This window comes from Panthera tigris, chromosome B1 (assembly GCF_018350195.1).
Source record: "Panthera tigris isolate Pti1 chromosome B1, P.tigris_Pti1_mat1.1, whole genome shotgun sequence".
NCBI classification, from domain to species: domain Eukaryota; kingdom Metazoa; phylum Chordata; class Mammalia; order Carnivora; family Felidae; genus Panthera; species Panthera tigris.
In genome coordinates, this window is record NC_056663.1 from 1,534,480 (window position 1) to 1,560,119 (window position 25,640).

Here is a 25,640-nt window from a genome sequence, read left to right on the forward strand (position 1 = left end):
GCAGGGAGGGCAGGCGCTGGGATGGCAGGTGCAAGGGGAACAGGTGCCAGAGGACAGGTGCAGGGAGGGCAGGTGCAGGGAGGCCAGGCACTGGGAGGGCAGGCACAGGGAGGGCAGGCGCAGGGAGGGCAGGCGCAGGGAGGGCAGGCGCAGGGAGGGCAGGCCCTGGGAGGGCAGGCGCAGGGAGGGCAGGCGCAGGGAGGGCAGGCGCAGGGAGGGCAGGCGCTGGGACAGCAGGTGCAAGGGGAACAGGTGCCAGAGGACAGGTGCAGGGAGGGCAGGTGCAGGGAGGCCAGGCACTGGGAGGGCAGGCGCAGGGAGGGCAGGCGCAGGGAGGGTAGGCGCTGGGAGGGCAGGCACAGGGAGGGCAGGTGCAGGGAGGGCAGGCGCTGGGACGGCAGGTGCAAGGGGAACAGGTGCCAGAGGACAGGTGCAGGGAGGGCAGGTGCAGGGAGGGCAGTGCCTGAGGACAGGTGTTGGTAGGCAGGTACAGGGAGGCGGGGTTCAAGGAGGGCAGGTGTAGGGGCTCCCTGGTGGGTTTGCTGATGGGGCTCCTAGCAATCAGGCTCCTGCCGCCAAGGCTAGGAAATGGGCGTCCCCGGGTGCTACTGGACACGTGGGCAGTTTTTTGAAGCCGGACTTTCTCAGGCAGGCACTTTGGGTGCTGGGGTCCCTTAGGGGTGTGGCCTTGGGCTATTGGAGCCTCTGTCCCTGCTTGTTCGCATCTTTACAGTCGGGGCGGGGGGCAATGCCTCACGGGCAGAGGTGCGGGCTGGCCTGGCGGGGTCTGGAAAGGAGAGAATTTGTCACAGGTACCCTCGTCCTGATGGGGCTCATAGTCTAACAGGAGTGACCAGTGTGAATTGAATCACTACCTCCATCAAAGCAAAATTGCAGTGGCCACGTGGTCCTAGACGGGGCACCTGCACCCTTGATGCCTTGCTTCTCTCTCAGAAGTCTGCAGTGGGAGAAATCTGCTCTAAGCCACCAGAGTGGGAGGCACGTAGAGACCCGCGGGCTTTCTGAGGAGGGGGAGGTGTGCAGCTCAGCAGAGGTCAGCCGGGAGGCAGCCATCAGAGATGGAAAGGGCAGTGGGAGCCAACTGAGCCAGGAGGGCAGGAAAGAATCTTCCAGAAGATGGGGGAGCATGCACAGGTTCCGTTGTGGGGCAGGTGCTCCTTCGTCCTCTGGGCAGCAGGGAGCCCCACAGGGTCTGAGAGCAAGGGATGCAAGCAAGGCTTCCCGTCAGATGGAGGAGGAGGCAGAGACGGGGCAGAAAACCAGGAGGGGAGTGGCCTGTGGTCTCCTGGAAGAGGGCAGGATGTGGTCTCCATTTAAGAGAGTAGACTGGGGCGCCTGGGTGGCTCAGTGACGTAAGCGTCTGACCTCAGCTCAGGTCACGATCTCACGGTGTGTGGGTTCGAGCCCCGCGTCGGGCTCTGTGCCGACAGCCCGGAGCCTGGAGCCCGCTTCCGATTCTGTGCCTCCCTCTCTCCCTGCCCCTCCCCCGCTCATGCTCTCTTTGTCTCTCAAAAATAATAAATGTTTAAAGAAAGCAGACAAACAGAAGCTTGAATTTCTTAGGTCACTTCCAGGCTCATAAAGAGTCTTCACACACTCGCGATCCCACCATGCCTTCCAGTGTTCACGCGACTTAACTTTCCCGGCTTTCATAAAAGGTTGATGGCAGAAAATCATTTCTGCTATGTCCTCCACTCTGTCGGCTTTCTCAGTGGTGGGCGACGAAATGGACCCCAGGCTTTGGAAGAAACACGACGGGGTAGAGCCCAAGGTGTTCATCTAATGCCGAGATAAATTTGCATTGACAAGAAGTACTAAATCCAACATTTCTTACCCAGAATGTGCTATGTGAGTCCCCAAGCGTTCTCACAAGTAAGGTGGGGGCCCAGGCACATTCCAGCCGCGCGGGCTTGCCGAGCATTTAAATGCATCCAGACAAGCTTGCGTGGAAAAGCCGCAAATACTTGTGCCTTGAGCAGACAGGAAGCATGTCCAAGAATTGCCTGGCCAGTGTAAAAACCGCTGTGGCACTTGTTAACGATGGTGTCCTGCGAGCACAGGTGTCCCTCCCCGGACGGCAGCGGTGAGCATTCAGGGCGGGGGGCCTTTCCTCACCGCACACCCTGCCATCCGGGAGGTAGAAGCGTCCCCACTCGGAAGGACATCGTTGCATTCCAGGATAGCTGGTTAGGGACCAGCATTTGTTTTCCGACACATTTCACTTGGAAGTTTATTCCAATTATTATTTTTGTTTTTGAGAGAGAGAGAGAGAGAGAGAGAGAGAGAGAGAGAGAGAGAGAGTGTGTGTGTGTGTGTGTGTGTGTGTGTGTGTGTGTGGTCTACGGTATGGGAGTGTGTGGGTAGGGTGCGGGTGTGTGTGCCCGCGTGTGCAGGTGTGTGTGCGTATGTTCTCATACTCTTGACCTGGTGATGTTGAGAACAGCCCATCCTCCTCTTTGGATAAATTTCTTGGTGAAACATCTGTGCTTCCTTTTTTAATTAGGTTTTTATTTACCTTTCAGTTAGTTAGCATGCTGGGTAATAACCCCCGTCCCCACCCACCTCCCCTCTGGTGACCACCAGCGTGTTCTCTGGAGTTAGGAGTCTGTTTGGCGGTTTGCCGCGCTCTCTTTTTTTCCTCGGCTCATTTGTTTTGTTCCTGGATCTATTTTATTCGTATAGTTTGGTGGTTAAAGTTGCTTGTGAGGTTAAAACCTTTTGTTAGTGATTTGTATTTTTGTGTCTATGAAATTGTTTTCATTTTACCAGATCGTGTGGGATACCCTAAACTTACGCAAGGTGATATGTCAGTTGTTTCTCAATACAGCTGGAAAATATTCTCTCAGGAGACACAGAGAGGGAAATTCTCTTTTGATTTTGAGATTGCACTTTTGTGACCAGTGCATCTTGAGCCTATGGACGCTTCAGGTTTGTCCCTCCCCTTGCGTGGGTGTGAGAACCGCCTGTAGCTAATTCACGGGAGTCATGAGCCTCCCTTCCGGCTTCATACCATTCCACGCCTCTTTCTCTTGCTTCTGTCATGGAGCAAAAATGTCCTGTCCCTACCTGGGTCCTTCCAGCTGACCAAGAGTCATGTGGACATGACACAGACGAACAGGAGAAAATCAGGTGTGAGAGCCACGGGTGGGGAATCCACGCAGACACGAACATTCCAAAGACAGCCAGAATTCCAAATTCCTCAGACAACGTGACACTTCTGTGACATCCTGTGGGGCTACAAAGGGGAGGAAGGCCATGAGCAGGAAGGTAAGAGGAGGGGTTTGGAGAACGAAGGTGGCCCTGTTGTGCAGAGAGGTTTCTTAGGTAAAGAGGAGTCTGTTATCAATAGCTCTCCTCCGGGGGCAGGCTTTCTAGTGTAAGTCCAGGCGGTGGACTCCGAGGGGAAGAGCTTTTCCTGAACGTGCTGGGGTTTCATGGCCTTTAACTCACCATCACGATTGTGCCAAAGTGGCCCATCTTGGGGGCAGTCTGCGCTTTGTCCCTGCGCTTCATATTTAATTTGTATTTACCTTACTTTCTCATTTGTATTTATAAATCAAGCCAAGTCCTTATTGGAACATGTCAGCATATAAATACACAAGCAAAGAAGAGATTGGTTTTCTAATACTACCAGAGACATCCTCACGCAAAAGTGGTTTCTGCATTCCAGACTGTTCTGTACGTAGAACACCGAAACTCTAAGTACCTGGCTACAGGGCTAAAGACTTCTGTGCCTTCTGAGACTTGGCTCACTTATTTCTCAGGAGGTCACGCTCATTCATAAGCGCCCTCAAGTAGTAAGGGATTCACGTGTTACCACGTCTTAACTATAACAGCTTATGTTGATTCTTGACAGACCTGTGTGATTCAAAGAAATGTGCAGAAATATGTTGACTTTAAGTTTGCTTTTTTTAAATTTATTTTTGAGAGAGAGAGACAGAGAGCAAGCAGGGGAGGGGCAGAGAGAGAGGGCGACACAGAATCCAAAGTAGGCTCCAGGCTCTAAGTGTCAGCACAGAGCCCGACACGGAGGTCAAACTCACGAACCGTGAGATCATGACCTGAGCCGAAGTCGGGTGCTCAACCGACTGAGCCACCCAGGTGCCCAGGTAGCATGGATTTTAAATTAAAATGTTGGGGCGTCTGGGTGGCTCAGTTAGTTGAGCATCCGACTCTGGCTCAGGTCACGATCTCATGGTTCATGGGATCGAGCCCCGCGTCAGGCTCCACGCTGAGCATGGGGCCTGCTTGGGATTCTCTCTCTCTGTCTCTCTCCCCTACTTGTTCTCTCTCTCTGTCTCTCTCCCCTACTTGTTCTCTCTGTCTCTCTCCCCTACTTGTTCTCTCTCTGTCTCTCTCCCCCTTAAATAAATAAATATGTATATAAATAAAAAATAAATATATAAAAATATATAGATTAAAATGTTTATAAAATTATGAAATATGAGTTTCCATCACCTAAAATATTAAAATTAACTTAATTTTCATTAAACTTCAAGTTTATAAAATGAGAAAGTCATCCTTGATACTACTTTAAAAATTACTGTAAGTTCCTATTTGGAAATTATGTTTGCTCATGAAACGATTCTCAAAAATCATAGAACAATCATTCTTCTACAAGACTCTGAGGTTTGCATTTGGGAATTGGCAACAGACGCTTGTGACAGGTTATAAATTTCTGTCAAAGCAAACCTATCAGATAATCACCTATAGAGAAGGTAAGAAAGATTTATTTATCGAGGAGTCTCTATGATTTGTACCAAAGGAAATTTAGAAGAAAGAGATTTGGGAAAAAATTATAACTCCTTTGTGAGGCTAACCGTGTATTTCGCAAGGCAGATGTTGTAGGACAGAAAGTGCCAGAAATGACTTGGCTTCTTGAATAACGGGATTAGGTTTACAACTAATAGAGATCTTCTTCGGTGCTTTGGAAGCCGTTGTTTGTGAATGATAGACTCAAGATGGGTTTAAAAGCCATTTATTTGGCCCATAAATAAGAAGTCACTTGGTAATTAAGTGCAATCAAGCTGCAAATGTCTTCACCGTGAATGCTTCATCGAAAATATGATGAAAGTCTGTGGAAGAGCTAAAGATGGGAGCACTGAGCCTGGATCCCCGAGCTCACATCCACATGGCGCATCGGAGGCGTCTGTGTGCAGCCTTCCTTTTAAACTAGAACCTACATACGCTGCGGGGAATCAGTGGGAGTCAGAACAACAACGAAAAAGCTACTTGTGCGTCTTACGGAGTATTGATCATGCTACTGTTACTGCTGGTCAAGGAGCCGAGTCAAATCCCTAGCGTCTGGTTTGTTTTTGTGTGTACTCAACAGTGTGCGTGCTGTGCTGTGGAACCAGTGACAAGAGTCAACAGTGAGACTGTGGTTTGAGTGGATTCAGTCCTCCTTCCATCAATCCCATTTCCAAATTGGCCACGTGGCTCCATCCGGTGAAGTGTGCGCTTCTGTCCCCACGTGGTCCCGCTCTCAGCCCTCTCTGGTTGCAGGGGACAGGTGCCGTGGGCCGCCTGCAGGGGCGGTTTGGTGGACAGGTGCATGGCGACCTGCCAGCATCAGCCTGACTGCTGCCTGTGACCAGAACATTCAGGCAGAGTGGGAGCCTCCACAACCAGCTGCAGGTGGGGCCCCTGTGACTCTGGTCATCGTGCCCTGGGCCCTGGTCGTCCCATGTGACAGCTGAGGCGTTCCCCTCTCTGCTGTTCCTGCACCACTGTCCCTGAGTGTCTGGATTTCAAATTCCCCAAGGAAGAGGATGCACTTTCTCCCTCCGTCGCCAATGCACATGGTCCCGTGATGGACCAGGAGCCATCCTTAACCCCCTCCTCTGAAGGACCACCGGGATACAAGGTTTGTGGTGCAGGATAATGGCACGTGCATAGGTCACCAGGGTCAGGTAGGTGTGCCTGCTGGACATACACGTTGTCTTAAGCTCTCGTCCAAATATGTGTGATTCGGAGAATACGCCAGAGATTCGGTTTTACTTTAGCAAATTTGGGGTTATTTTTAAGGTATGCTTCCGACGCTGTTCCTTGATGCGATTGTACAAAACCGTTGTTTTGTCACCTGAACAAGACAGTCACAGTGTTGGAGAGGAGCTGAGTCCTGAAAATGCTCATCACCTCCACTCCACACACCGAGGTGGCAGGTGGCTGAGCCTGTCCGTGTTCCCGTGGGGTTCCAAGTCAGACCACTGTTGGCACTTGACTGGGAGATGACGGTTTCACCCAGGAGGTGGGCAGGCAGGACAGGACTGGCATACCCCCTGGCCATCCCGCCCCAGCATCACCTCCCGGCCCGCCCCCTGACCCTCCCGCCCCAGCATCACTTCCCAGCCCGCTCCCGTCTCCCTCGCCCCAGCATCACCTCCCAGCCTGCTCCCGTCTCCCTTACCCCAGCATCACCTCCCGGGCCGCCGCCTGGCCCTCCCACCCCAGCATTACCTCCCAGCCCACCCCCATCTCCTTCGCCCCACCATCACCTCCCGGCCCGTCCCCATCCCTCCCGCCCCAGCATCACCTCCCGGCCCGTCCCCGTCTCCCTCACCCCAGCATCACCTCCCGGCCCGCCTCCCGACCCTCCCGCCCCAGCATCACTTCCTAGCCCGCCCCCGTCTCCCTCGCCCCAACATCACCTCCCGGCCCACCCCCTGGCCCTCCCGCCCCCATCTCCCTTGCCCCAGCATCACCTCCCGGCCCGCCCCCATCTCCCTCACCCCAGAATCACCTCCCGGCCCACCCCCATCTCCCTCCCCCAGCATCACCTCCCAGCCCGCCCCCTGGCCCTCCCACCCCAGCATTACCTCCCAGCCCGCCCCCATCTCCCTCATCCCAGCATCACCTCCCGGCCCGCCCCCCGGCCCTCTTGCCCCTGATGCTTGCCTGTACCACACATGCCTCTCTGTGCACAGAACGCGCGCTGCCCCAGTGATTGGTCCCCATGCTTGTTTCTCCCACTAGACCATGCGTTTCAGACCTTGCCTCTTCAGAACAGGGACTCTTTCATCTGCTTCCTTCCCGACACCTGACCCCTGACGCCAGCACGGTGCACTGCAGACACTGAATGCACGGCGTGTGCGTGTGGGGACCGGTGGGTGGGGCACGAGTGAGTGGGTAGAAAGGCACAGCTAGAGCATTCTTTCCTGTGTGGAGAAGGCACAGACTGAGTTTTTGTGGGAGAGTTCAGGGCACCCGGGGGTTGGGGGAGCAGAGGACCTTGTAGAGGGTAGGGTCTTGGCAGGCCAGGCGGCTAAGCTCTGAGAAACCGTGCGGTGGGCACAGGGGCAGTGGAGGAAAGAGAGGGGTTCGCTGCGGCTGGGACCCAGGCACCGTGGCCTCAACAGCTGCAGCTCAGAGGGGTGGAGGTTGGGCGGTGGGACGCCAGGCCTGCAGCCGCTCCCGGGGAGCCAGGAGCATCGCTCTGGCCAGCAACGCACTTGGCCGCCTCCAGTGGCTGCTCCCCTCTCTCGTCCCTTCTTCCTTTCCTGCCCGTCTGCCTGCTGTTCACCCTCAAGTCTCTCTTGCTTTTATCTCCTTCAAGATCCACCCCAATACGCACCCTAACCAACTCACATCTCTGCGACGCACCCCAAACTCCTTGCTGCGATCGGTGTATCCCCCCGTCACGCCTCGGCAACACTTGGCCCGATCTAACCTCCAAACACATCTCGCAAACACGGAAGTCCCTGAAACCCGACCAGAGTTGAGTGCAGGGGAAAGACAAGCATGTTAAATTCCTTTTAGGTCCCTGGGCTGGTTTCTGTGAGACCCGGCCCCTCGGCCGGGTGGCTGTGTGATAAGATAAAACATCCGAGAGGAGCCGAAGGCTGACACACTCGTGCTGTGCAGGTGCGTGTCCTGAGCTGGCGGAGGTGGTGTGGTTGCCCTTCTTCCTCCTTGGGGACCAGGGGGCCCCATGGCTTATCTTTCTGAGCTCTGTGACCCGCTTTTCTAGGAATGGGGTTTGCCGTCATAATTCAGCCTACTTCCCGGTGAGAGGAAGGCCCTGGATGTGTCCCCCGGGGAATGAGGATGACAGTCACCTAGAGCTGTCAGAGGGACGAAGCTTCAGGCTCCGGTGGCCGCTTCGGTGTGCAGCACGACAGCCTCCCCACTGTGCAGCCCCTGTCGTGAAAGGGGTCGCTCATCTTTTAGCCCCAGGATAGGAGCTGACCCTCCCTGTGTGTTTGTTTAGCGACAAGCAGCATGTGTCCAAAGAGACCCTCCGGAACTTAAAACAGTGACCTTCTCCAGGGCCCTTGGTGAACTCCATGTAAAGGGGGTGGGAGTGGGCCTCTGAGCCTGTCACAGCCCTGCAGACGATCGTTCAAGCTGTCTAGGGAGGGGCTGGTGAGAGAAGGAGACCCGACCATGTGGTGACTGGAGGGACCGCACACTTGAAACAGGGGGCGTTCCTCGGATCGCAGACCACACAGTTTGTGGACTGAGAACCATCCCATCGACAGGGGCCACAATGCAGTCGTACCTAGAACCCCAGGGGCCACAATGTCATCATACCTAGAACCCCAGGGGGCTGCAGTATAGTCATCTCTAGAACCCCAGGGGCCACAATGTAGTCATACATAGAACCCCAGGGGCCACAATGTCATCATACCTAGAACCCCAGGGGGCTGCAGTATAGTCATCTCTAGAACCCCAGGGGCCACAATGTAGTCATACATAGAACCCCAGGGGCCACAATGTCATCATACCTAGAACCCCAGGGGGCTGCAGTATAGTCATCTCTAGAACCCCAGGGGCCACAATGTAGTCATACATAGAACCCCAGGGGCCACAATGTCATCATACCTAGAACCCCAGGGGGCTGCAGTATAGTCATATCTAGAACCCCAGGGGCCACAATGTAGTTATACCTAGAACGCAGGGGCCACAATGTAGTCATACCTAGAACCCCAGGGGCTGCAGTATAGTCATATCTAGAACCCCAGGGGCAACAATGTAGTCATACATAGAACCCCAGGGGCCACAATGTCATCATACCTAGAACCCCAGGGGGCTGCGGTATAGTCATCTCTAGAACCCCAGGGGCCACAATGCAGTCGTACCCAGAACCCCAGGGGCCACAATGTCATCATACCTAGAACCCCAGGGGGCTGCGGTATAGTCATCTCTAGAACCCCAGGGACCACAATGTAGTAGTACCTAGAATCACAGTGATCATAACAGTTATACCTAGAGCCCCAGGGGTCATAAAGTAGTTATACCTAGGACCCAAGCAAACCTCAGAGGGGACACGGCAGTCTCTTGAGTCCTGCTGGGGTCCTGCTTTGGGGCTGTTTGACCTTGGGCAAGCCATTTGCCCCCTGACCCCGTTTTCCTTGTTTGGAAGAGCTGGTGCTGACGGCTACCACACGAGGGCTGCTCTGCGGGTCAGACCGTTTCGTGTAGGAAGCATTGTCCACACAGGACGCGCTGCACTCACGTCCATACTGCCTGCTCGTCTCTGTCCCTCGGACTGTTGAGACGGAGCACCACACACGCCGGCTCAAACCACAGGCTCGTCCCTCACACACTGGAGGCTGGACGTCCACGGTCCAGGTGCCGGCAGACTCGTATCCTCGTCCGGCTGTGTCCTCACGGGCGGAGAGCCCGCTCTGGGTCCCTTCCTGTGAGCGCGCCCGCCCGGGACCGCACTCAGCCTCCGTCTCCTCCTCCAGGCCCTGTGTCCACACAGTCCCACGGGGGCTGGGGCCCTGCCCTGTGAGTCTGGGGGACACTCAGTGCACAGCGCTGCTTGTCCCGTCGGGGAGACGTGGTGGAGGCCACTGGCACCACCGCCGGAATCCCTGCGAAATCCCCTGCTGATTCCCCGCCTTGGCCCCAGACGCCCTGTCCACGCTCACAGTACAGAGATCCCTTCAACCTACGGCTCTCCTGCCACTTCCTGCCCCCGAGACCTCCCGATCTATCGGAAGTGGAGCAAGTCCCCGGGGAACCCCACGCTGGCCGGCCTGCACACGCCTCACCCAGGCTCTGCCCCACGGGGCCTCCCAGCAAGCCCACCTGACTTTCCCAGTACCTGTCACCACCGAGGCGCAGGGGGCCTGTTCCCTTGTCCCCACGGTCTTGTCCACCGCACCACACCACGTGCTTCCCAGCAGGTGCTTCGTGCCGTGTGCCGACGGGCAGAACCTCACCAGCAGTGCGAGAACGAGGCGGGGCGTGCAAACCCTTCAGCGGCCTCTGCACACACTGACTGGGTGCTGTCCCCGAGCCTCTCATCTGCAGAGGGGGCGGTGGGCTCCCCATGGCGATCTGGCAGGCCACGCCGTGCGGTGGGAAGAACAGCCTCTGACTGACTCTGTGCGCTTGGGCGGCCTCGTGTCAGAAGCTGCAGAGCCCGGTCAGGCGGCAGCCACACACTACGGCCACGTGCCTCCTCCCAGGGCCTCCCTCTGTGCTCGCTTGTGGAACTGAGAGATACCGCCACGCTGGAACCGTTTGTGGGTAACACGCTCATGCTTTTGAAAATGGTGTGAAACCGCACAAACGTGGAGGGTTTCTTCCACCGGGGGCCCTGACGTTACAACAGTAGGATCTTTTTAAAAGGACATCTAAAGAAGGAAAGCACAGGAAGTGAAGAGAAGTGCTTCAGCCGGATGCTTTCCACTGAACTCAGCCCGGGGCCTCACAGTCAGGACGCAGCAAGGTCTTTCCTGCAGAAACTTTCCTTCAAAGGGGCTCAGAGCGCTTGAAGATGAGGAGTTCTCCTGAGCGACGGCAGGCTGGGAACGTGCGGGAGGACACGAGTGTGCCCGGCACCCGGCGAGGTGAGCAAGCGGCCCCCACCCCTGGGAGGAGGACACGAGTGCTCACAGCGTGTGGTCAAGTGTCGCTCACTTCTACAGTCACCGGCTGGCCCGACACCGAGGAGGATGCACCACGGTGGCCAAAGGGACTCTACTAACTACGGGGAGCGACTTGGAGAGACAGGAGGCCAGCTGGGCAACATGATGCCGCACGTGACAAATCAGCAGTGAGGAGCACGGACCCACCCGAGGGCCACGGAGGTATTTGCAGGTTGATGACTCACATCCTGAGATGAAGTCTCACCACGCCTGGGACTGCGCCCAGAAATTTGCCCTCGAAATGCTTCCCAAGTGACTCTGGTGTGAAGCCTTGGTGTCCAGACCTTTGAATCTTGGGCGGATAAAGGCAGAGCCTCGCTATGTGAGGGATGTGAGTGTCCCAGGACAGGTGCTGGCTGCTGTCCCCGCAGGAGACTCAGTGAAGCCTATGGAGTCCCGGCCAGGCTGCCCCGATGCGCCTCCCCCGACGGTCCCCAGGCAGGGGGCCCCAATGCGCCCCCCACGGTCCCCAGACAGGCTGCCCCGATGTGACCCCCCATGGTCCCCAGACAGGCTGCCCCGATGTGCCCCCCACGGTCCCCAAGCAGGGGGCTCCTGACACACCAAAAAGGTACCATTCACTGCACAACTTGAACCATCATCATCAGATTTCTCTGATTTTGTAAGAAGGCAGAACAGTGAATAACCAAACCACGTAAAATATCCTGACGAAACAGAAATGTGATCACGACACATGATCCGGGAAGGCAAAGACGGGGGACAAAGGAGGATGCATGTGAACATGCTCAGGACCTTTGCACTGAGCCCCAAGTTCGCCTCTGAGCCTGACGGCTTCGACCACACGTGTTGTGCCCTAGACAGAAGCCATTAAGGAGCAAACCAACAAGCTTACTGCTTCCCTAAATTTTACTAAGCAGGTTTTTTTTGCTGGGTTCTAATACACATGGGGAAAATTTTGTAAATTAAAGTTTGAATGTGTTCAACTTCATGTTTTTGTTTATGTCTCCTCCCATTACAGGTGTTTATTCATGAGTACGCGCTTTGTGGGGACATACACACATTGTACACTTTGCCCATCCACGTGTGGTTTTCGGCGTACTTACAGACGTATGCAACCATCAGTGCCATCCACTGAGAGCATTTTTAGTGCCCATACCCTCAGCAGTGACTCCCCATCCTCCCTGTCCCAGCCCCTGACCAGCAACAAGCTGCTGTCTGTCCCTGAGGACCTGCCTGTCCTGGACGCTGCACAGAAATGGGATCATGTTTCAGTCCTTGGTTTCTGTTACCTCCTAACATTCCACTGAATGGATACGGCCCTTTGTGTATTCATCAGGTGATAGACAGTGGGGTTGTTTCCATTTTGGGGCTGTGTGGTGGACGGTGCTGCTGAGAACAGACATCCACAAGCTTTGGGGACACGGGCTTACATCTCTGTTGGGCGTGTGCCTGCAGGTTGGATCCCTGGGTCATGTAAGGAACTGCCAGACTTTTCCACAGCAGCTGCACCATTTCACGTTCTCCCCTCTCCAGCGGTGTGTCAGGTTTTACCTCCCTGTGTGCTTCGAAACCCTTGTTCCCGTCCATCTGTTACAGACATCCTGGTGTGTGTGAAGGGTATCTCACTGTGGTTTCAGCTCCGTTTCCCTGATGGTTAATGACGTTGAGCATCTTTTCACCTACTTATTGGCCACTTAGGTATCTTCTTTATTTTTGAGAGACAGACAAAGCACAAGCAGGGGGATGAACTGAGAGGAAAGGAGACACAGAATCTGAAGCAGCTCCAGACTCCGAGCTATCAGCACAGAGCCCAATGCGGGGCTCAACCCCACGAATCATGAAATCGTGACCTGAGCCAAAGTTGGTTGCTTAACCAAATGAGCCCCCCATTTATGTATCTTCTTCAGGGAAATATCTGTTCAGCGACTTTGCCCATTTTTATTTGGATATTATTTGCCTTTTTTATAACTGAGATGTAAGTGTTCTCTATATACTCTACATATAATTTCCTTATCAGATGCGTATTTGCAAGAATCTTCCCCATTCTGTGGGTTGTTTCTTCACTCTCCTGGTAGTTTGCTTTAAAGCAAGAAGTTTTTAATTTTAGGAAATCCATTTTGTCGTTTTCTTTGTTTCCTGGACTTTGGATGGCATGTCTGGAAACCTCTTCTAATTCACATGACCAAGGAGAGATGTGCATTTTCTCTTTAAAGAGTTGTATGCTTTTATCCCTTACTTTTAGTTCTCTGATCCATTCTGAGTTCATTTTTGCATATAGTATAAGGGGTGCAGCTTTGTTCTTTTGCACGTGGCCACTGGGTTATCCCAGAACCATTTATAAAAGAGGCTATTCTTTTAACAGTGTTAGCGCTCTTATCAGAACTGAACTGGCCACAGATGTGTGGTTTCATGTCTGGACGCTCAACGCTATTCCATGGACCTATATGTATATCCCTGGGATAGTGCCACACTGTTTTCGTTACCATAGCTTTGTAGTAAGTTTTGGAACAGGACCTTTGAGCCCTCCGACTTCCTTCTTGCTTTGCAAATTGTTTTGGATGTTTGGGACCCACTGCATCTCCACATGAATTTGAGGACTGATTTTTTTTTCCACTTCTGCAAAACCAGCAGGAATTTTGATAGACAACATGTTGAGTCTATAGGTGACTTTGGGTAGTATTGAAAGTCATCTAATCCATGAACACAGGATGTCTTTCCATTTATCTAAGTCTTTTTTTTAATGTTTATTTATTTTTGAGAGAGAGAGAGACAGAGCATGAGTGGGGGAGGGGCAGGGAGAGAGGGAGACACAGAATCGGAAGCAGGCTCCAGGTTCCGAGCTGTCAGCACAGAGCCCGACGCAGGGCTCGAACTCACAGACTGTGAGATCATGACCTGAGCCGAAGTCGGACGCTTAACCGACTGAGCCACCCGGGTGCCCCACCATTTATCTAAATCTTTAATTTCTTTCAGAGATGTTTTCTAGTTTTCAAGATACAAATGTCTCACCTCCTCGGTTAAATGTAGTCCTGACCATTTGAGTCTCGAAGACTTTACTGTCAATGGAATTGCTCTACTAATTTCATTGTTGGTTTGTTCGTGGCTGAGATGTAGACACATAACTGACTTGCACGCTTTGATCATGTAACCTGCAACTTTGGTGAATTTGTTTATTAGCTCAAATAGCTTTCTTACAGATTCTCTGGGATTTTCTCTCTCTAGGAATATGTCATCTGCAAATAGAGATAGATACATCTCCTTTTCTTATTAGGATGTCTCTTATTTCTTTTTCTTATCTAATTGCCCTGGTTAGAACTTCCTCTTCAGGGTTGAATAGCAACACCAGGAGCAGAAGCCCTTGTCTTGTGCTGATCTTAGGGCAAAAGCTTTCAGTCTTACACCACTGAGTATGTTAACTGTGAGTTTTTCATAAATGCTTTTATCACGTTGAGTAAATTCCCTTATGTTCCTAGTTTTCTGAGTGTTCTTACCATGAGAGGTTGTTTGATTTTCCCAAATGCCTTTTCTGCATTTGAGTTGAATTGGTCACGTGTTTTTGCTTTGGTCCTATTACTCTCTTGTAATATGTTGATTTTTCTATGTTGAACTTCTTTTGCATTCCCGGGATAAATCCCACTTGGTCATGGTGTATGATACTTGGAATACACTGCTGCGTAGGTTTGCTAGTATTTTGTTGAGGATGCTTGCATCTGTGTTTATAATAGATATTGGTCTGTAATTTTCTGTCCTCATGATGCGTTGATCTGGCTTCCATATCAGGTTATGCTGGCCTCATAGAACGAGCTAGAAAGTGTTCCCACCTCTTCAACTTTTTGGAAGAGTTTGGGAAGAACTGGCATTAATTTTTCTTTAAATGTTTGGCAGAATTCACCAGTGAAGCCATCGGGTCCTGGGCTTTTTCTTTGTTGGGAGGTTTTGATTCCTGATTGAGTCTCCTTATTGTTATTGGTCTGATCGGATTTTCTGTTTCTTCTGGAAATAATTTGTGTATTTCCATGAATTCACCCATTTCATCTAGGTTGTCTATTTTTTAGTGTAAGTTGTCATAGTATCATAATCCTTTTTATTTATGTCATCAGAGGTAACTCCCCAGTTTCATTTCTGATTTTAGTCATTTGAGCGGTCTGTCTTCCATTCCAGCCAAAGGCTTGTCAATTTATCGGTCTCTTCAAAGAACCAACTTCTGGTTTCGTTGATTCCCTCCATCATTTCATTTATCTCTGCTCTAAGCTTTACTATCTCCTTCCTACCTCTAGCTTCACACTTAGTTTTCTTTTTCCATCTGTATGAATTTTAGGGTCGGCTTTTGAATTTCTATAAAGAAGCCAACTGTGATTTTGATAGGGGTTGTGTGGAGTCTGCACATCAGTTCGGGAAGTGTCTCCACCTTCACTGTGCTAAGTCGGTCCACGAATAAGGGACACCTGTCCATTGGTCCAGAGCATCACGGACTCCTCCCGCCGTGTTTTGCGGTGGTCCACATACTCACCTTGTACTCTTTTGTTAAATTTTTGAGGAAACCCTTTGTTGATGGGGGTTCAGGTAGGTCCTCTTAACATATGGCGGGAGACATCTTTCCTACCTTCACGTGGTAGATACAGGAGTAGGTTCACATGGCTGTTTCTTATCACACCCCCCTGCTCATGCGTATGTTGTGAGGTCCCGACGGATGCAGATGAGACCGTGGGCCTGAAGACTTACGAGAGAAGGAGGCTGAGGCAGCTGCCTCAGCAGGAAGGATGGGCGGGTGTGTAAAGGGTGAAGGCAGCAGAGAAGAGAAAGGGAGCCAGGGCAACCCCAGGGACGAAGTGGGGGCACCTCACAGCTCTGCACGGGGGCAGAAGACACGATGGTAAGTGGAACTGGTGTGGGAAAAATACACGATAGCAGAATATTTCGCTTTTCGGCAAGCGGCTCCACAGCCCGCTCACCAAGTCCGTATTGTTTGGTGTCATCTTGTGCGGGCTGCTCTTTACTCTTAGCTTCTACCTTTAGTGAGGATGTTCCTTTTAGGGTGCACGGCAAGTGCAGTGACGATGACGGGGAAACACGTCTGCCCGGTGGGCACATAGAATAAAATCAGACGAAAGGCAGGCAGGCACCTCACCTGACTCGGTGAGCTTCAGGCCCCCGGGAGACACAGCTGGTGTCCTCAGTGCGGCGGGACCTCGGGGAGGGGTGTCTGCCTCCAGGGCTGGGGTGCAGGAGAGGTTCCACGCGTTCTCCAAGACTCGGGCCTGAGCCCGTCGCCGCAGTGTGTGCCCAGCCTGGCTGGCTCACGCCTGGGCTTGGTGTGCAACCAGCAGCCGGTTTAATGAGAAAGGGCCCGTGGGGCCCTCGCCCAGCACCTTCCCCCACCTGGTGGCAGCTGGTGCTGGCAGCAGGCCACCTGGAGCTGTGCGCACGCCGCGTGTACGTGCAGGTCTGCGTGCCTGTACGACCTCAGTGACTTTCCCCACCTGTCCTTCCAGCCTGGGCTTCCTCAGCTGCGTGTGAAAAGCGCTGGCTCCCTGCACATGGTGCCCACACCCAGAGATAGCATATTTTTTAAAGTTTTTATCCCTACACTCAAAACACACTTTTTCAGATTAGAACACCAACAGTCTTGTGAAATCCCACAGTAAAGTGTGCCTTTACCCTGTAGTTTGAATTTGGGGAGACAGCTAATGGATAAGGAGGATTAGACCGCCGTTTTCTCTTGCCTCAGAACAAAATATGGTGCGGTGAGTAGCGGGCAGTGAGGGAGCTAAGGTGCCCCCACATTCTGTGTCTGTCACCTCACTTAACACAGAGAGACTGCCAGCCCCCGAGTGTCTATTCCGTGTTCCAGAGACTTAAGACAAAAACAACCTGTGATACAGGTCTCTAATGCACGTTTTAGAACCGCCGTTGTTTACAGAACGTTATTTTGTGGTTTGTCGTTGGGAGTGATATTATTTTTACCGGGCAGTGCGTCAGTTTCCATGCCTACGTCAAGGCGCTGAGTCCCGAAGAGCAGAGATGAGAATGTGTTCCGATGTGTTACATAATCCAATTCAATTCGTTACGGCTAAACTTTTATCTTTTGTGCTGTTCTTTCATGTGGCCGCATTCGTAATGTAGCTTCTGGGCCGAACGTGAGGCAGAAATAGGATACGTGATTGGAGCCATAATGGTTGTGCTTTTTAATATAGAGGAAGATTAGAATTGTATTAAATTACATGTTAATGGAAAAATAAAGCAAAAGATAATAGGACGACAACTTTATGCTGCTGTAAAGTCTAGATTACAGCACATAGTTTTGCTATTTATCAGCTGGATATTGAATTTCCTTTGAAAACTTGCTTTTAATTATATTAAAACATAATATAGTCTACACTGTCCTCTCCTAATATATTAAAGTGCTCTGGTTATAGTTTGGCTGTTGAGAAAGGAAGGCGCCCAGGAGCTCCTCCAGGGCACACACTCCCCTGAGGCGGTGGCGCCCCTCACACCAGTGAGGTCGGGCTCTCTTTGGAGACAAGGGGTCCCTGCTCCGGAGGGAGGACGTGCAGGAGAGGCCCCTGTGCTGCCCTTCCTAGGAGACAGCCCCGCCCCTGCTCAGCGTCCGGCCCCGGCCGCTGTCCGTCGCTCCCAAGTAGGGTAAGTCGTGCCCCGACTCCTTCAGGATCTGCGAGATTGTGCCTCTGCCTTGTAGGATATGTCCGCGTCTAGCTGGCCTGGACAGGTGGCGGTCCAGAGCCTGCAGAGGGGACATTTTGAATCCATGTCTGGGACCAGGCACTTGGCAGATGTTCGCAGGGGATGATGCTTCCTTACGTCAGTCACCAGAAGAGTTGGTCAGAAATGATGCAGGAGACGACTGGCATCTCTTAGGTTTCTTTCCTATTTCCCACAATTGCCCCGAATGTCTGTTTGGCGTCTGGTGTCGGGTGTCCCTGACCCCAGGCTGCAGGTGGCACCTCCCAGGTGAGGAGCTGCCAGGACAAGGACAGGGACCGGACGGGACGGGTGGGCGGGGCGGGCTGACTGGTCTGGCCTGAGGCTGGAGCAGCCCGGGGAGGGGGCTGGGCCAGCGCAGGAGCAAGGGGACAGCAGACAGCTTCCTCCCTGAGGAAGCGGGGCGCAGGTGCCTCGCGGAAGCCCGAGTCTTGTCCTGCCTCCAGGACGACGCACAGCGGGCACCGCCTCCCCCGGGGTTGCCTGGACTGCGGGGCTCTTGCAGAGTGCATGCTGCCTGGGAAGGAGCCCACAGAACAATGGCCAGAAATAAGGGTTGTTGCATTTGGTTAAAGCGGCATGCCACACCGACAACGAGGGGTGGGAGGGAGGGCCTGGCCAGCCCACCCGGTCAGCAATGGCCTCCGGCACGCGCTCCGGACTGGCGCACGGCCATCCCCCGAGCAGGCCGTCCCCGGGGCCGCTTGGATACAGGCTGACGAGTGAGGACTCAGCAGTAAGCCGGGAGCCGCTGAGCAGGGAGGAGCAGGCTGGCATGTGCACGGGCAAGCGAGGGAGGGAATGAGGACAAGGGGAGGGGAGGCAGGCAGGAGGCCGCTGCTGTGGCCCTGGCTGGCGACGGGCACTCAGGGTCTGAGCCAGGGCAGGGAGGAGGTGGGAGCAAGTGCCAGCCCTGGAGGGCACGGCCGGGAGAGAGCCAGCAGGTCTGCCTCTGGGGCTTCCCGGCCCCTGACAGCCTTTCCGGGACAGCCAGCAGAAGGCGCCCGGCCACCCCGGGGTCGAGTGTCCTGACACGGCAGCCTGAGCGGTCCCTGCACCCTGATGTCCTTGTGGGGAAGGTGGCAGGGGCTGTGGAGAGGGACACAGCCCAGGCCCATCCAGGGAGCCAGCTGGTCTCCGCTTTCCCAGGACAGAGAGCTGTCTGGGCACCCCCAGTGGGACGAGGAGTCTGGGGCCCTCAGATCCTGTCTGGGCTTATCCCATAGTGTCTCTCTCCTCGGTGCTCATTCTCACGCCCTTCCCACCTGTTCCCGTGACAGACAGCTTCCATCTGTGTCTCCTGCTTCTATTATATGCATATTATGTAGCGTATGTGCGCATGTGGATACATGTTTTACGTATACATACTATATATGCACATTATGCACTGTGAGAGTCTGTGTTTCCTGCGTGTATTACATACACGTTATATACATATAAATGGATGGATACGTTATGTACACTGTGTGTGCATATTTTATAGTAGGATCTATTTCCTGCATAAATTATATGCGTATTAAATATTATTTGTATATGCCACATATAGATATATGTATTATATATGCATACCATATATGCATGTGATATATTAGACTATTTCCTGCATATATTGTATGGATATTATATGCTATATATCATATATGGATATATGTATTAGAGACACTTGACATACACGCTATTATATCCTGTAACAGTGTATTTCCTCCATATATTACATATACATTTATATACATATATATGGACATTATATATACTGTATATGCCTATTATATACTAGTCTGTTTTCCTGCATATATTATATGCATATTAGTATATGTGCATATCATATAGATATATGTATTATATATACATACCATATATGCATATAATATACTAGACTCTCTTTCCTGCATATGGATATTACATGCAATATGTATATATTATATATGGATATATGCATTATATATACATACTGTATGTGCATATTGTATATTGTAATAGAGTCTATATTTCTTGTATGTGTGATATATCTACATTATATACATACATTATGTATAGATAGGTTCATTGTATATACATACTATATATGCATATTATATATTGTAATAGAGTTTGTATTTCCTACATAGGTTGTATGCATATTTATACCACATATGCATGTTGTATATGTATACGTGAACTATACATAATGTATGGATAGTACTATAATAGTCTTTATTTCCCATCTATAACATGCATATTGTATACCAGATATGCATATATGTATGTCATATACTGTAACAGAGTCTATTGTTGCATTTGTTTGGAGACCTCTGGAAGCAAGCTCTGAACTGAGTCTGAAGCAGAAACACTGAGTCAGTAGGAAGCAGGGGTGAAGGAGAGGCTTCTCTGAGGAATCCTGGAATCCAATCACTTAGATTTAATAAACCCAGAACTTCGTAGATGCTGACCCAAGAGCGTGTAAAAGGACGATAATTACAACACCGACAATGGATGGCACCAGAGAGTGCCCTCCTCCTGAGGCCCTGCCTGTTGCTTTGCCAATGTCTTGTCTCCCGTCACAGGGAGCAAACAGAAGCACAGGGAGTGTGGCTGGCCCGCCTGACCGGCCCGTGGAGTCACACACCACGTGGTGGCAGAGCTGGGGCCTGAACCTGAACGGTACAGGACGTAGCCACCTGCCTGAACGTACAGCACGTAGCCACCTGCCTGAAAACAAAGCCAGCCCCCTCTGAGCGATGACTCCTTAGGACTTCTCTGTGCACAATATTGCATCTCACGTAAACAAACCATGTTTTTCTGTCCTGGGGAGAATCTTACAGTTGAAAGGCAAGTATCTGAAATGAAAGTTAGGACATCCTGTGTTAGTCCTTCTTTGACACAGACAGGTGGCCTCGAGAAAGCCACCTCTTCTCCCCCTGAGCCGCAAGGACGTGGCTTTAGACCCTTCAGGATTAATGCATGAGTGCATATCACATGAGCTTACTGAGCAATATTGCTAATTAAATAGCAAATGTTACTTTTTAAACTTCTGAAACTGAACCACAATACTCAAATCTAATTGAAATGCAACTCATTCTCCCCCCCAAATTGTTGATTTGTTTAATAGCACAAAGTCTTGCTGTCCAGAGACCCGATGAATCTCGCAGACAATACATACTTGTGGTTGTAGAACTATATTTAGGGATAACCAGAGTTTATGCTTCTTTTTTTTTTAATGTTCATTTAATTTTGAGAGAGAGAGAGAGAGAGAGAGAGAGAGAGACAGAGTGCGAGCAGGGGAGGGGCAGAGAGAGAGGGAAACACAGAATCCGCAGCAGGCTCGAGGCTCTGAGCTGTCAGCACAGGGTTCGATATGGGGCTTGAACCCATGAACCGCGAGATCATGACCTGAGCCAAAGTTGGATGCTTAACCGACTGAGCCACTGGGCGCCCTGAGAGTTCATGCTCCTTAATAGTCTCCTACTTTGGAGCAGTCAGCGTACAGGGAAAAATGATTCCCCTCTCCAGTGCCCAAAACTGACCCCTGAGGACCGGATAAAACGGTGCCCGCGTGGGGTGTCCGATAATTGACTCTTCCAGCACGTCAGTGAGGGCGGCGGCTGAAACGGCTCTGTGTGTTCTCTCAACAGACCAGCAGTACTCATGGTCCCCGACGCAGCACTTCAATGAGGGAAGGTACTCGCCGGCTCCCAGGAACATGAAGGGGCTGCCGGGGGGCCGGGCCCCAGCCCCGCTGTGCTCCGCCCACACCTGCGGCCTCGCGGGCCCCGAGGACTGCGAGCGCGCGCACGACCACCTGCACCACGTGCAGGAGGCCAGGCAGCCCTACCTGCTCAGCCCGGTGGACGGCTGCCCCCTGGACCACCACCGCTGCTCCCCCGGCAGCTCCGTGCACTCGGAGTGCGTGATGATGCCCGTGGTGCTGGGCGACCACGTGTCCAGCAGCACCTTCCCCAGGATGCACTACAGCTCCCACTACGACACGAGAGACGACTGCGCCGTGCCGCACGCCGGCGCCAGGGCCAACCGCATCCCCGCCAACCTCCTGGACCAGTTCGAGAAGCAGGGGCCTCTGCACAGGGACGGGTTCCACACGCTGCAGTACCAGAGGACGTCCGCGGCCGCGGGGCAGCGCGGCGAGAGCCCGGGCAGGATTCGGCACCTCGTGCACTCCGTGCAGAAACTCTTCACCAAGTCGCACTCGCTCGAGGGCCCCTCCAAGGGCCACGTCAACGGGACCAAGGGCGACGGCCGGGCGGAGGACCACCACCACACCCACCACCCCAAGCACGGCAAGAGGAGTAAAAGCAAGGAGCGGAAGCCCGACGGCAAGCCCCGGTCGGGCGCCAGCAGCTGGTGGAGCTCCGACGACAACCTGGACAGCGACAGCACCTGCCGCACGTCCAGCGTGGTCAACAGGCACCACGTGGACCACGTCTCCCACTGCTACCCCGAGGTGCTCCCGGGCCCCTTCGGGGACCTGTCCCTGAAGACGTCCAAGAGCAACAGCGACGTCAAGTGCTCGGCCTGTGAGGGCCTGACCATGACGCCCGACACCAAGTACATGAAGCGGAGCTCCTGGTCCACGCTCACCGTGAGCCAGGCCAAGGAGGCCTACCGCAAGAGCTCGCTGAACCTGGACAAGCCTCTGCTCCCCCAGGACGCCAAGCCCGCCCTGAGGCCGTGCCACTACCTGCAGGTAAGGGGTCCGGGCCGCCTCCCGGCACGGTCTCGCTGACAGGCAGTCGCGGGCAGTGGGCTGGCCTCTGAGGCCCTCCCAAGGCGCCCCCTCAGCCCCCTCCGTCAGTCTTCTTCGGCCCCAAGCGCGGTGGGCTGGCCTCTGAGGCCCTCCCAATGCACCCCCTCACCCCCCTCCGTCAGTCTTCGGCCCCAAGCGCGGTGGGCTGGCCTCTGAGGCCCTCCCAAGGCGCCCCCTCCCCCCCCCCGTCAGTCTTCGGCCCCAAGCGCGGTGGGCTGGCCTCTGAGGCCCTCCCAGTGCCCCCGCCCCCATCAGTCTTCGGCCCCAAGCGCGGTGGGCTGGCCTCTGAGGCCCTCCCAAGGCGCCCCCTCACCCCCCTCCGTCAGTCTTCGGCCCCAAGCGCGGTGGGCTGGCCTCTGAGGCCCTCCCAATGCCCCCCCCCCGCCGTCAGTCCTCGGCCCCAAGCGCGGTGGGCTGGCCTCTGAGGCCCTCCCAATGCCCCCGCCCCCATCAGTCTTCGGCCCCAAGCATGGTGGGCTGGCCTCTGAGGCCCTCCCAATGCACCCCCTCACCCCCTTCCGTCAGTCTTTGGCCCCAAGCGCGGTGGGCTGGCCTCTGAGGCCCTCCCAATGCCCCCCCTCACCCCTGTCAGTCCTCGGCCGCAAGCGCGGTGGGCTGGCCTCTGAGGCCCTCTCAATGCCACCCCACCCCTGTCACTCCTTGGCCCCAAGTGCGGTGGGCTGGCCTCTGAGGCCCTCCCAAGGCGCCCCCTCCCCCCCTCCGTCAGTCTTCGGCCCCAAGCGCGGTGGGCTGGCCTCTGAGGCCCTCCCAATGCACCCCCTCACCCCTGTCAGTCCTCGGCCCCAAGCGCGGTGGGCTGGCCTCTGAGGCCCTCCCAATGCCACCCCTGTCAGTCCTCAGCCCCAAGCGCGGTGGGCCACTCCTTTGGTGCCTCCAGGGCTGGAGGATGTGGCCCCAACGACAAAGCACATCAGCCCCTGGTCTGTTCCCTCCCTGGAAGGTGGCCTGCAGCCAGCAGGGCCCCCGACCTCTCCCGACTGGAGTGTGTCTGAGCCTTAAAGCACCACTGGGCATGCCTGGAACACGTATCTGCTCCTCCGGGGTGGCCTCTGGGCCCTTGTCCGGGGCGGGCAAAGACAGACACAAGTGAACGGGGCGAAGGGCGAGAGCGGCTCACGGTGGGATGCTTCTGTGACGTCCCTGAGTGTCTGCCTCCTCCTGACCCCATCCCTGAGCACGCTTACAATGAAGAGGCGCCTGCTTCCTCTACAGATGCCTCCCAATCCCTCTTACCGGCTCCCGGTGCCCTTAGCAGAGCTCAGAACGGGGAGAGTTGTCTTGGGTAGGGACGGGACGGTGTTCCCCTCCCAGTCCCTTGTGCGCCTGGAGAGACCTGACCCCTAGAATGAGGGACGCTGGTGGACACTAGCTGAGTCACCGGGCAGTGGACTCACGGGGCAGGTGGACGACTGTGGGTCTTTCCAGGGTGCAGGTGGCTGCAAAGATGCCACCCTGGCACACTGTCTAAAAGCCAGCGGTTCTGTTTTGAAAGGAAATGCTAACAAGTCACTTTCACAGGCAGATCGACTCGGAGACACGAGTTGGTAGCGGGGTGAGATGTTGTTTGTAGAGCCGTGGGAGAGGCTTTGCTTGTGGTTAGCAAGCCCCAGTCCTATATGACGTACGAGTCTTACCCGCCCGTCTAAAGGAACGTGACAAACAGACTCAGGGTTCGTGCCGGCCCCTGCTGGAAACGCAAAGTCTCCCGCTCTTCTCTCTGCGGCTTCCTGGACACTTCACCGTGAAGCTGTGTCTCCGGTGTGTGGGCCCCCGGGTGTCTGCCCCCGAAAACTGCCTCTTTCCGGGACACGTCTCCTGCCACACGTCCTCTGTGGTGCCTCACACCCTGGGCTCTTCCTGCCCTTGACCAAACATCCTTTCTCTGTCCGCCAGCTGCTGGTTTTAATTTGTTTTCATTATGGAAAATACGAAGCCCCTGTAAAGGCAGGAGTGTAATAGAGTGACCCCGGTATGCTCGCTACCTCCCTTCAGGAAGGTGGGTTCCCAGAGGGTCTTGTCCCGTCCACACCCCTCGCCCGCCCACGCGGATGGAAGGAAATGCCCGCATCCTAAGGACCCGTTCCTGCACTCACCTGTAAAGGATCCACACCAGAAGATACGGGCTCTGTCTTTAGAAGCATAACTGCAATACTGTCCTCAGACATCAGGAAATAACGATCGTGTGCTAGCTTCACACATGTGCTCAGGACTCAACTGTCCCCATTGCTCCCGATTTCTTTTTAACGGTTTGGATCTGGATCCAGATAAGGGGCTACGTGGAAACCGGTTCATCTGTCTCTTTAAAGCCCATTGTTTCCTTCTTCATTTTCTCTCTCTTTCCTTAAAGTGCATGTATGTATGTGTGTGTGTGTGTGTGCATGTGTGTGTGCATGTGTGTGCGTGCATGTTGTTGAGGAACCAGCTCTGGAGGAGCGGCGTCCCTCGATCTGGTTCTGTCTCCGCCAGCTTCACGGCGTCGGTGCAGGTGCCCATCTGTCCCCCCTTGGGCTCCTGTGGTCCCTCTGCTCATGTGCTCATGCAACCCACTCCTCAGCCGTCCTCCCCCTTCCCTCCCAGAGCTTCCCCAGTGCAGCCGGTGCCTCAGGGGTGAAGCTGAGCGGGGGCTGCCCTGGCCAAGTTCTAGACCCCTGGGATACGCGGTCCTGACACAGATGTGTGGCGGGTGGTGAGGAGGACCAGGACCTCAAGAAGTTGTGTCTCAGTGCACAGACCCACACCTGTGCTACAGCAGAGGTGAGCCCAGGGCGGGGACAGTGCCCTCTGGAGGACGCAGCTCAGCACTTCCTTCCTGCCCCGCCATCATCTGCTCCGTCACTGTGGGTCACGCTGGTGAATATGGCGGTGACCTCACAAGCGGTGTCCCTGTCTCCCCAGGCTGTCTGTCCTGGTGTCCCAGGACGTCACGGACACGTCCAGCCCTCACACAGGTCTCCCCCTGCCGACTGTACTACCTTTCCTGTGGACATGTGAATCTGCGGACGGACCCTTGTGAGCCCAGGTTTCTTTCCCAGCCACAGCCGGGGAAGAGGAGGAATGTGTCTGCAGACCCTACAAAATAAAACTTAGGAGACAAGAAGGGAGGAATAAGCGCTTATAAGTTCTGCTCACATTCGTTCCCCCGAAAACTAGGCAGACGTGGAGCTAAGAGAGGGAGCTGTGTTTTCCTCCACCTTCGGTCCGTACGGACGCCGAGTTCATGCCAGAGGAAGGCTCTTTGTGTTTCTAAGTCGGTCGAAGCAGACAACAGACAGGATTGAAAGAAAATGAGGATG

The 25,640-nt window shown here is 54.0% G+C and overlaps 1 protein-coding gene across 12 annotated transcripts in view; it reads left to right on the forward strand.

Annotated features, from left to right (window-relative positions):
• DLGAP2 (DLG associated protein 2) overlaps positions 1 to 25,640 on the forward strand; it is a 783,073-nt gene that overhangs the window by 636,392 nt on the left and 121,041 nt on the right. For 11 of the 12 annotated variants that reach the window (XM_042982841.1, XM_042982842.1, XM_042982836.1 and 8 more), the window contains one exon: positions 21,197 to 22,266. In XM_042982841.1, the coding sequence (XP_042838775.1) occupies positions 21,197 to 22,266 (1,070 nt within the window). Of the gene's footprint in view, positions 1 to 3,073; positions 3,289 to 21,196; positions 22,267 to 25,640 lie in introns of those variants that run through there. The other variant, XM_042982845.1, reaches the window with a different exon arrangement.